This window comes from Uranotaenia lowii, chromosome 1 (genome assembly GCF_029784155.1).
Source record: "Uranotaenia lowii strain MFRU-FL chromosome 1, ASM2978415v1, whole genome shotgun sequence".
NCBI classification, from domain to species: domain Eukaryota; kingdom Metazoa; phylum Arthropoda; class Insecta; order Diptera; family Culicidae; genus Uranotaenia; species Uranotaenia lowii.
Window position 1 is genome coordinate 203,207,755 of NC_073691.1, and position 12,168 is coordinate 203,219,922.

The 12,168-nt window shown below is 37.6% G+C and overlaps 1 protein-coding gene across 1 annotated transcript; it reads left to right on the top strand.

Moving 5' to 3' along the window:
• Positions 1-437: 437 nt before the first annotated feature.
• On the top strand, positions 438-2,445 carry LOC129738304 (uncharacterized). The gene is made up of 4 exons (XM_055729489.1): positions 438-824; positions 878-1,207; positions 1,278-2,205; positions 2,391-2,445. Exons 1-4 carry the CDS (start codon positions 542-544, stop codon positions 2,443-2,445), a joined length of 1,596 nt encoding a protein of 531 aa, XP_055585464.1. The 5' UTR covers positions 438-541.
• The last annotated feature ends 9,723 nt before the right edge of the window (positions 2,446-12,168 follow it).

Genomic DNA, 12,168 nt, shown 5'->3' on the forward strand with positions numbered 1-12,168 from the left:
TTATGCTTTGTAGCTCTATATCTGCAAATCAAATGCCCCTTCGCTCTTTATAAGCATATCAAATACTTCAATGCACTAAAGTGGAAAATGAACAACTTCACAGAACTGTATCAGCATTATAAGAAGCTAATATCATGCAAAAAAAAATTAGCGTGAATAAATAAGTAAATCGATTTTTGCGTGTAGAGTTTGATAGAAAAAAATTGTTTTGTTTACATTTTCGTCGATTTGATCGGTCGGTCTCGGTTTTAAATTTGTATATTTTCTTTCAATCCAAATGAATCGCGGTAATTGGAAAAAAATTTTGAAAAGTGGATCCTATCGGAGACTGCTAAATAAGTATAAAAATGGTGATACCGATACAAAAAAATTCAAAATTAGATCCACAATCCGGATAAAATCGGGCAAATTGTGTGGCCGTAAAAATCGTCTTGTCAAGAAACCAACGGAAACGGATAGTTCGGAAGATAGATTGCTGCTGCCTGCATTCCACGAAGACTCTTCAAAAATATGTGAAGTGAACACTGAAGAACTTTTTCGAATGGAAGAGAACCGGCTTGAAGAAGAAAGCGATTATTACAGCCCGGACGATGGTGAATCAAGCGAGGATGAAGACTCCACTTGCTCTGACACTTTGGTCGAATTTCTTCGGAACTGGAGTATCGAGTACAATGTCCCGCATCGAACTCTGAAGCCACTGCTAACCAGGCTCAACTCTCAAGACTTTTCCATTCCAAAAGATCCACGAAAACTTCTCTCGACGACCAGATTTGAAGCCGATATTTATGATATTCAAGGAGGAAAGTACTGGCATAACGGAATAGGTAAGAAATAATAGTATTTAAAATATAGTTTATAAAACTGATTTCAATTTCAGGAGTTTGTTTGCAATCATCATTCGGCAATTTGAACAAAAATCGAACTATAGACATCAATGTCAATATCGATGGATTACCCTTATATAACAATGGAACAGAGCAAGTATGGCCAATTCTGTTTAATGTTGCCCATCATCCGGAAATTTCACCTATGGTCATAGGAATTTACGAAGGGAAAACAAAACCTGGCAATATAGAAGAGTTTTTAGAACCTTTTGTTGAAGAGGCGGTTCAAATTTTGAAAAACGGAATCATCATCAACAATTTCCTCTTAGAGGTTCGGATTCGAGCTTTTATTTGCGATTCTCCTGCTCGTGCGTTTGTTAAAGGTTTGGTCAAAAATAATATTCAAATCATCATTCATTTTTGACAAAAAAATTAATGAGTCTTTGTTTACAGGTGTTGTCAACTTCAATTCAAAGTATGGATGCTTGAAATGTTGTACCATCGGTGAATATTCCACTTCCATGAGAACCAATGTTTTCCCCCAAACATTTGCACCACAACGCACAGATAAGGATTTCCGAGATGGATTGTACGAAGAGCATTACCAAAAGAAACGAATAGCAGGAAGCAATCAAACAGTAAAAATCTCCTCACCAATTTTAAAATTGCCTATTGATATGATCGAAGATTTCATCGTGGCTGATTCGTTACACCTTTTGCATTTAGGGGTAATGAAAAAACTGCTTAAAAATTACACGGTTGGTAATAATGGAAAAAGATGGAATTCCTACGAAAAAAGCATGATATCATCGAAGCTCAATTGTATCAGACTACCAATCGAAATACATCGTGCAGTTCGCAGCATAGAGAGTTTGTCTCACTGGAAGGCAACTGAATGTGCCACATTTCTGCATTATGTTGGAATTAGTCTGTTGGATCAATCGTTAGATTCAGATCACTTTGAAAACTTCCTTTGTTTATTTTGTGCAACTACAATTTGTTCAAGTGATAACTACCACGATCTGTTAGGTGTAGCTCAAACGATGTTCGAAAAATTCATAATCAATTATGAGTCATTTTTTGGGTCAATAACTAGCAATTTGCATAATTTAGTACACGTCGTTGAAGAAGTTAAAAGGTTTGGATCACTTCCCTCGATTTCCTCATATCCTTTTGAAAATTACTTGTACAAAATCAAACAAATGGTACGATCTGGGAAGCTGCCTTTAAATCAAATTATAAATCGACTATCAGAGCGAAATTCTTTAAAATCTTCTTCAAAAATTTCTCAAGAGCAGTATCCGATGCTTAGTTGTTTCGATGCAAAATCAGTATACTACGAACGAGTCAAATTAGCAACCGGTTTTACATTACGCAACAGGTTCGAGGATCAATGGTTTTTGACGGATGATCAGTCCATAATCGCTTTTAAAAATGCATCTACACACTTAATCTTTTCTCCTGTGGTCGGGACGATTTCGTTCTGTATTTTCAACAGCTGAAATTACAGGACGATTTCAGGACAGAAAAACAGCTCAGGAAAACAACTGTCAAATGCACCTGTAGGCTCAAAACGGTATTTTCCTGTAATTTGCAGGGAGTTTTGCAAAATTCCTGCTAGCTCGAAACGAATTTCTCCTGTGATTTGTAGTGAATGCTGTCATCCTTTCCCCTTATTATTTTTATTTTTTAATTTATTTTCAATTACTGTTAAAAAAAGAAACACAATTGAACAACTATTTAATTTTATTATCATTTATTTATTACAAACAATGTTGAAAAAAATCACTTTCTTACCAAATAGAAAACACATTTTCATAATTCGATTAATTCACAGCACACAAACAAAGCAGTTTCTCTGTAAATAAAACAAAAAAAAACATTTTTTGTTATTTTTAATAAAACATTAGACGCAGTAATAATTACCGATGCCTCTGCGGAATTGGATTTCGAATCTTTGCGCTTCGGGGCCATGTCAACTGAGGCGAGCTGAATCCTCCGTCCACGAGCCACATCGGGGTAAAGGTATCTTGTGCCCGAATCAGCCTCCAGTCATGCACTTTCTCCACTACTCTGCGCAAATACCGAACACCGAATAAAATCAACCGACAACCGGCAACCGCAAAAAAGGATAGAACGTTAAACATTTTTGGCGGTTAAATTTACTGCACTGGTGAAAAAGAGAAAGGAGATTTGACAAAGAAATGCGTCTAACGTGATTCAGGAAAACACTGTCCTGAATCAATGACGTTTTTTGAAGTTCCTGTGGACTCGTAGGAATGTCATTCAAAGTCGCAGGGAAAATGAAATATCGCGAGATTCGGGTGGGTTTTCATACGAATTTCGTGAAAATGAAGCCAGCCCCCTGTGATTCGAAGAATCAATATCCCGAGCGGAATAATTGCAAACTTAGTGTGTAAGATAGGTATAGTTGGATCGAAGCTTGCTGAATACACGTATCTTTTCGAAACGCCAATGTGTTCGAAAATAATAAGGACGTACAAATCATATAATGTATCGAGGTTTGAAGAAGAAAAACTTTATTGTTATGAATCAGTATTTTGTAAGTTAGTGGCAGTTACCGTTGATAAGAGAACCACATTTACACCTCTATTGCATACTCTACCCAAATGTTCTCAATGATTGAAATTTTCTTATTAATGATTTTTTAATAAAAATAACTAAAAGCATCTTATTTGACTTTAATTTTATTTAGATTCGCATTGAAGTATAAAAAAAACATCAACAAAGTTATTCTGTGTCCAGGAACTCCACTTCGAGACTTTGTCCTGCATATTCCTCATCAACCGGGTCATCAGCTTCTGATGATTCGTACCTTGGATCCTCGAGTCCATCTTCAGCGATATTAAGGCGTGGATTTTTCTTGTTGCGAGCAACCGATGCTCGTAATCCTTTCCACTGCGTTGATCGCTGTTTCGCATTTCGAAGGCACCGGTGCAGAAATTTAATACATTCATTAAATGTAAAATTCTTATCGGAAAAAAGCACCACTTGGAAAAACAATTGCATAATATTATCATATTTCTGGAACGCTATTTTATTTGAAACAAGTCCTCCTCGTTGACCTCTGCGAATTCCTGTCCACGAGCAGTCTACGAGAAAACTGCGTTCGAAAAAAAGATCTACTAGGCCAAGGCAAACAGTCCCTCCTTCGCCAATAAATTTGTCCTTACCATGTAGTCTGCCAAGGGTTTTAACCGTTTTTTCAACAAATTCCATATCTCGTGCGTTGGTTTCCAGTTCTTCTAGTGAATCAAGCGAATTGACAGGATCGAAGATTTTAAAATTAACTCCAACATTATCATGGTTAGAATTGTCTAACACATTTGCGGCCAAAATATCAATCTTCGCATTGACTTGACATAGCAGTGAAATGCATCGCTTTAGATTTTCTTTGTCATTTCTATTTGCTTCAAAAAGTTGATCAACTTTTTGGTTGACCGCTTCCAAATCCGCTTCAATGTCTACAGTTTTGGTGGATGTTTGAGTCGATGCGTCAATTTGCAGTTCCAGGTCAAACGCTTCCGTTTTCAACCTTTTAGGTCCCATCATTGAGCTGAAAATAAAATTAAGTCTTTCCGTTAAACTAAAAAAAATTGAATGTATTTAATTTATATCATTAAAACTCAAAATTATATTTTTAATGGTTCTAACAGCATTTATGATTTTTTATCGTTTTCATGACAATGAAGGTTGGCGAAAATAGAAACTTAAGACAACAATATTATGCATTTCGAAAGAAACCATAATGAAATTCGTACTTACGATTGTTTTTCCAGATTTCTCGTTTTTCTATTCAAATTTCCGTCAATCCGCAGGATAAAAATGTAAAAGTCCAGATTTTTTACGTTGAAGCAAACAATTTATTCAAGAGATGCCAGATTCAATGATCTTTTTCTAGAAGTTGCCAGTTTTATGTTATTTTTTCATTAATTCTGATTTAGTGCAAATCGAATGCAGATTTGAAGCGCCAGCATAAAAATCGATTTAAATAGCCCTAATTGCGCATGATTTTGTAAGATTCACGATAGGTCAATGAGAAGAGGCGCAGAGAAATCTTAAGCAGATTGAGGTTGTGAGTTCGATTCCCGATCCGGTCACCAGGAAAAGTTTGCAGTCATCGGAAACATAAATATGGAATGAAACAAATGACCATCCTCCCTGAGAAAAAAGTGCCTTCGAAATGATAAAGGGCTGACTAAGGGGAAATGGAAGATTGTATTTATTTTTGATTTTTTCTTTTGCATAATCCAAGAACCTTGAATGATTTTTTCCCATCAAGCATCAAAAGAAAATGTAGAGACCAATATCGTGCTTGATGTATCAAATGAGCATCTGACAGTTCTTGAAGCCCTATATCAGAATTGAATAATGCTTCACGCAGAAAAAGAAAGGGGGTTGGTTTCAACAAAACGTTTTGTTAATTTATTTTACATTTTCAATGCAGATTTTTTGATAGCTTTCACAAAAAAATCGATCGGAAATAATAATAAAATTTTGTAATTTTTACACACTCCTTTTTTATTACTTACAAATGAAATTTGGTTTAATTTGAAACCAAAAATCGACTAATTTAAATAAACGTGTAGTAGGTCTGGAAATAAAAAAACAAAAGAAAAAAAAAGAAAAATTTGCGGGAAAAAAACAAATTTCTATTCTGAGCAGCGAGCAGCAGCAGCCGAAACATTTTGAGCAGCTGCCGAGCAACAATTCTCATTCGTCGGTGCGGCCGGACCTCTTCATCGGATTTGTCCCAACATGCAGCAAAAAGGTTTGTATAATAAACTAAAGTTTGGGTGAGGTACTAATTTTGATTTTTTTAATTTTTAAGGAACAGATCGAAGTCGCGACTAACGTGCGATGCTCCCTACTTTCGTCCAGCAGTGGGTTAATTATTCCCGAAGCCAGCGATTAGTGGTGATGAGTTTTTCAAAATGTGCTAAGGGGGAACACGAAGACAATTCCCAAAGAATAAAGGCATTAAAATGTGAATAAATGAAGTATAAAACCAAAAATGAAGCATAAATTCAATAAATCCGAAAATCAATAACAATTTAGCTTTCCTTTGAATTGCAACAAAAATTAATTCAAATCATAAAATATTGTTAATTTTTAACCCCTCCTATTTTTTGATTTTAAGCTAAAAAAATTTTGTGTGTTTTACCCAAAATTATTATTATTTCGACAAGTATGGTGGATCATTTTCAAAAAGGGGGTATTTCGTTTTCAATCAAACGATAAGTTCAAATCAAATCGACACTTTTATTCAATGTGGCCAAAAATATATTTGTGCTTTTTCCCAACCAAAAATTTTATTATTTTTGTTCGAAATCTTATTGTTTCTAAAATAAATTTTTCTGCGTGTTTATTAGTGCTTATTTTTTCAGCACTATAACTGCATTTAATTTCGCCAACTCTTGCTCACAGAGCTATATTAGTGCAAAAAATTGTGCTCTATAGTAGACTTTAGAGCAAAGAGAGTGCTTGTTTTTTGTGCTTATGGTTACTTGGGAATCCTTCCGAATTCCGAGTTCTTTCGGTTGTTTTTGCTCAGTGTTTTGATATTTGTTTTCATCGACAGTGGTGTGTTTCTTGTTTGTACGCTCCTAATTATTTGATGGGAAATGGGTAAAATTAACTGTTTGCGTATTTGCTCCTAATATCGTATCAAAATTTTTGAACATAGAATTAAATGTAACACTCTTATAGTCTTGTGGTGATCCAGCCTGTTTCCATCTTATCTCCTGTTTTTATTCGCATTCCAAAACACAATGTTCACAACACCACAAATAGACGAAACAATGATATTTTGAAACTTTTGCAAACAAATTCGATCAAGCCCTTTCCCAATTCACACTTTCCTTCTCTGCATCGCGTCCGTTCGTCACAACAATCGTTTTCAGAATGATTATGATGCCATTTAATTTTTTTATGTCAAAATCATTGTCACAGTTGATTTTCTTTTTGTTTGCGTTACACGAACCATTCCAATTAGGTACTGTCTGTATAATTCTAAACACTTATATCATTTCTTTTAAGTCTGAATAATTTACCTAGCTCCGAATTTTAATCGTTTAATTTAATTTAATTCAAATGATTTTCTAACACTTCCAGACAGCTCTTAACGGAACTAAGCTCTCTAATATTTCTTTCAAAAAGAACAAGTGTATGTCAGCTGACTTAATTCAATTGAACGATGTTATAGTTTGTTTCTTATCTCAACACGTTAGTAGTTAGCAGAGGCGTTTTTAAGACGGCTTCACCATCATATCGCAATATAAAAAAAAAAATAATAAAAAGCGGAAGAAACGGCTCATTTCGGGGAGGCACACACAATCGCACATAAATTATTCATAGATATTTGCTTTGCCCCTACAGAGCTTGCCTGAAGTAGAAACAGCAACGATACAATAAAACCATCGGACTTATCGTAAACATTTCCGTTTGAGGCAGCTTTGAAGGCTTTTATCACATGTTTCGCACTTTTGGAAATCTGCTCCCATCAAAACAGTACTTGAATTTACAAATCCTTCTTTGAGATCAAATTGCTGAAACTTTTCGTAAACAGTTTTTTAATCATAATTGTAGTCTACATAGTTTGACTTAAATAAATAATAATAATTAATTGTTTCGAGGAAAAGTAACAGTAGAAAATCCTAACCTTTAAAACCACGATATTTCGATTGAAGAAAATCTAATTTATGGGTTGATCTTGTAACCATCTGTTACTTCATATGTATGTGACTCCGCCACAAAATCCGAATATCCCTGTACCATTCAGTAAACCCTACAACAGTCGCCCATCATTGGCGCAGCTGTCATCCCTGCCCGTGAGTTCGCCACTCATTCACGAAACTCTCAGAGATTCTCCAGAGGCGCCGTGTATTTCGGAGAGCAGAGCGGGGAAGTGTGGCCACCCAGAAAAGCAACACACTCTTAAATTAATTTGTAAAGAATGTTGTTAGTGTGTTGGTTGGACAAAATATTCCACTTAGCGCATTGTTAGCGATCCGCTTCCTGTCCTTTCTGTTCGTGACCGCCTGAGGGAAAAGTAGTGCGCGAGTAGTGTTTGTCTAGTAAATTTTGTTATTTGTTTAAAAGTTAAAATAATTTACTTAAAGTCTACTTTTCACAGGGAACATAAAGTGCGACAAAATAAACACGGTGAAAAAAGTTAAAAATTGTGTAAAAAGCCGAAAAAAAACGGTAATAGTTAAAAGAAAACAAACAGTAAAAGAACAAACATGTGCTTTGTACAGTCAACATATTAAAATAATTTATTTGTTCTTTTTATCGCACTAAAAGCTATCGTAACAAACAAATATTGGTGTTAAAAATACACGGAAACAAACAAACATTGTAAAACACAGAAAAAGGTAAAATTATGTATTAAGTATTATGTATTGTTAAAAATATCAAAACCACGTGTGGGTACAAAACATGTTAAAACCAAATGACAAGTTGTTACAATGCTACAATATGCTAATACCCTTGGGAAGGTCCAAGCGGGCCTTTTTCTTTTCGGTGTTTTGCTGGTTCGTTGGAACCACAACCCCTCTATCCCCAGGCAATCAACAGTTCCGGACAGAAAGATTAAAAGCGTGCCTAGACTCCATCCGAACAAGGCGAGTTGGCACCTAACCTACAATTCGGCTGGTCAGCACCTACATAAACATTGTGCTGTCACACCCGATAATCATCCGCTAAGCAACGAGCACGAGAGGAATTGCTTCGAAACGAAGAATTCAGCATCGTGTCACCATTGTCATTGGACGTGGCGGTGTGTTTCCGCCGAGCAACGAGCTGAGCACGATTGACATTGCCCCGAAGTCAGCAATCTACCATCAAGTCACCACTGTCACTGGACGTGGCGGTGTGGTTCCCGAACATCGGATTCCGTCAATGGTCGTGGCGGGAAACAAAAACGACCGAAGCACCATAGCACCGCTAAAACATACCGCAAGTACCCATATTGTAGCATGTCATGTTAGGGCTAACTAGAATAAACCATATATGTTTATATTTACCCCCAAATTAACCGTGTTAAGTGAGTTGTAGACCTCCGTAAATTATTTACTATTTTGAATTTTTCTGCGATTCTCGGACCTGAAAAGGTTACAAATCTTTGCCCTGGGGTGGTCATTGCAGTATCTGGTTGCGTAGTTCTATGAAAATCAACGTCGTCTGACTCTGGGTGGTAGCATGAGAGGTACCCACCCGTTCCGCCACCTCTGATATGCATGGTCGCTGAGTTTGGAAGTTTCTGTTATGAGAAATTCGTCTCACAGGGAAAGTGTTTAGTGGTGAATTTCGCATACGACCCTGAGTCCCATAATCTCTCCACCCACCTCCCACTGAGTGTAGCTGTCAAGGCTAGTTACATTCTGGCGCCCACATAAAAAAAAAATCATCACTTGTTTACATTTCCCATCCCCCGGAGAGGGGCGAAAATCAGTTCCCGATTGTATTTTCATCGTCCTCCAAACGATTTGTAAATAGTTAATATGTACAGTTTATTTATTTAATTAATGTTTAAAATATTTATGATAGTGGTGAAAAGTTTATTTATTTATTTTGTGATTGAATGATAATTGTGTTTCAAATTTATAATTTCGTGATAGTATCATAAAGTTGAAAGTGGAAATTCTCTAATTTACATTTATTTTCATATATTTTTAGAAGCTAAATAAAGATAAAATGGATTCTGAAATCAAAAGTATTTACGCTAATTTTTTGGCTCACCATTTATCAATTAAAGAAATGGCTTACGAATTGACGATCAGAGCAGTCCCTTTTGCCGAAAAGGATTCAAGAGCAGCATTACTTCGTCGTCTGAAGGATCGTCTCAAGCTAGAGCAGAACGAAGCAAACCCGGACATTGAATATTCTCGTTGGGATAAAACTGTGGAAGAAGAAATACACATTATCGATTCAGAAGTGAAAAATATCGCTGATATTCTCGAGCACAGGGTTCATTTTGATGGTATTCGAGAAACTTTGAAAACCAGATTGGCGCACTACTTTGACAGGTGCACCAGAGCCCTGGAAGTCGCGGAGCTAGAGCCAGATTTGAAAGACCTGGATCAGTTACAGGCATTGATTCTCCGATATTTTCAGGCTCACTTTTCTCCCATTGGTACCTTACAGAAAGTTCAGTCGGAACTTTTGGTGAACATTGCAAGATCGTTGTCCAATCTAAGTTTGTCGCAGAATAAATCCTCCCGTAGAAAAACGAGACATCGGTCTCCACGAGATAGTAGTAGATCGGACGATAGGAATGAGAAGGAAAGTAGCGAAGAAGGAGCTGTAGGTCGTAATCCAGATGAACCGCGATTTCCGCCGCGAAAATTGAAATCTACCGAAACGTATCGCGAACGGCTTTCGGATTCGGAAGAAGTAGAACGTTACGTGAAGCATATTAAAATGAAAAAGAGTAATCGGGTTCCACCACGCCTCCAACGATCTGACTCAGATGAAGATTGGGTGTTACCATCGGATTCCGATTCTAGTGTTCCTACTCCTCGTCGTCGCGAACGTAGGTCACGTCACGATATGCCTCCTCCGCGTAGGGGCCGACCAGTCTCGGATTGGAACTTATGGTATGACGGAAAAGATAATGGCCAAGGCCTAATGCGATTCATTCGGGAAATCGAATTTACCGCGAATTCGGAAAATATGTCCCAGCAAGAACTGTTCCGTTCGGCAATCAATCTCTTTCGTGGGCCGGCAAAAACCTGGTTCATGTCCGGTATCGAGAACGAGGAATTCGCGTCGTGGAAACAATTAGTTCGCGAAATGAAAAATGAGTTTTTGTCACCGGATCACGATCATGTAAGCGAAATGCGCGCGATCGCGAGGAAACAGGGTGCGAAGGAGAAATTCCAAAATTACCTAATAGAAATGCAAAAAATCTTTAATGGCTTTACGAAATCGGTATCGGAAAAACGGAAATTTCAGATCATTTTTAGGAACATGCGTTCTGACTATCGCGGCTACGCAATAGCATCGAAGATTGATAATTTGGCCGATCTTAAAACGTTTGGTAGACAGTTGGATGCCACGTTCTGGTACAAATTCCAAGCTGTCGACGAAAGTCCGCGTGTACGTAGTCAAGTGAACGAAATTCGAACCGGCGCGAAACCGAAAACTCGCGATAATCTAGAAACAACGAACCAAAAGTCACGATACTTCTATGGGAGTTCTAAATCAGAACCCTGGAAGGAAATTCAGAAACCGAAGCAGCAATATCGTGGCTCCGAGAAGTCTTCCTTAGATCACCCTCGTAGAAAAATTTCCACTCCTGATGGTCTTGAAGTTTTATTATCAAACTATCTGCCGTTGCCGGAAGGAAGGTGCTACAATTGTAGGCTTCCAGGTCACCATTACAAGGATTGTAAGAAGCCCCCTCACGTATTCTGTCGAAATTGCGGTTTCATGAATTTCGAAACAAATAACTGTCCTTACTGTGAAAAAAACTTGCAACCAACTGCTTGAAAGGGCAAGTAGTTTCCCCAATTTTACAAAATCCCTTACAAAAAACCGACACCACCGTAGATTTGGCCCAATCTGGGTACCAAATCGTAAACCCCACCGACTACGTTTATTCTGATGGTCCTGAAGTGAATGAACTGATCCTTAATTTGGAAAATGACAGTCGTCCGTTTGCCAAAGTGACGATATTCGGTTTACCATTGATCGGTCTCCTCGATAGTGGGGCCAATAAAAGCATATTAGGCCAAGGCGCCGAACATTTCATCCAAATCTGTCGTTTAAAAGTCCTCCCAGTCGATCTAGAAGTTGTAACGGCCAACGGTCAATATTTAAAAGTTTTAGGTTACGTGAGCACTCCTGTGACTTTCAACGATTCAACAAAATTGATAGATTTGTTGGTTATTCCTTCCTTGAAACAAAAATTGATCTTAGGAGCCGATTTTTGGGTCACGTTTGGAATCGTACCATCACTTCTACCAATCTCTGTTGATGAAGTTGAGTGCTCACAGGATGTGTTTCAACTCTCATCCGAACAACAGAATGAGCTGGAAGAAGTGAAGGGACTCTTCAAAATAGCCGTTGATGACAAATTAGATGCCACCCCATTGATAACCCACCGGATTGAACTAACGGAAGAAGCCAAAAGTAAGCCACCGGTACGCATAAATCCCTTTCCAGTATCTCCGAAACGACAGGTCCAAATCAATGACGAGTTGGACAGGATGCTGGAATGTGGGATCATAGAAAGATCGTACAGCGATTGGTCGTTAAGATTGGTGCCCGTCGACAAAGCAGACGGCACTGTAAGACTGTGTATCGATGCCCGAAAGCT

Coding starts and splice junctions, on each gene's coding strand:
- LOC129738304 (XM_055729489.1), top strand. CDS start 542: ATGGAAGAGAACCGGCTTGAAGAAGAAAGCGATTATTACAGCCCGGAC. Junction 825..877: donor GTACTGGCATAACGGAATAG/GTAAGAAATAAT, acceptor TTTCAATTTCAG/GAGTTTGTTTGCAATCATCA. Junction 1,208..1,277: donor TGCTCGTGCGTTTGTTAAAG/GTTTGGTCAAAA, acceptor CTTTGTTTACAG/GTGTTGTCAACTTCAATTCA.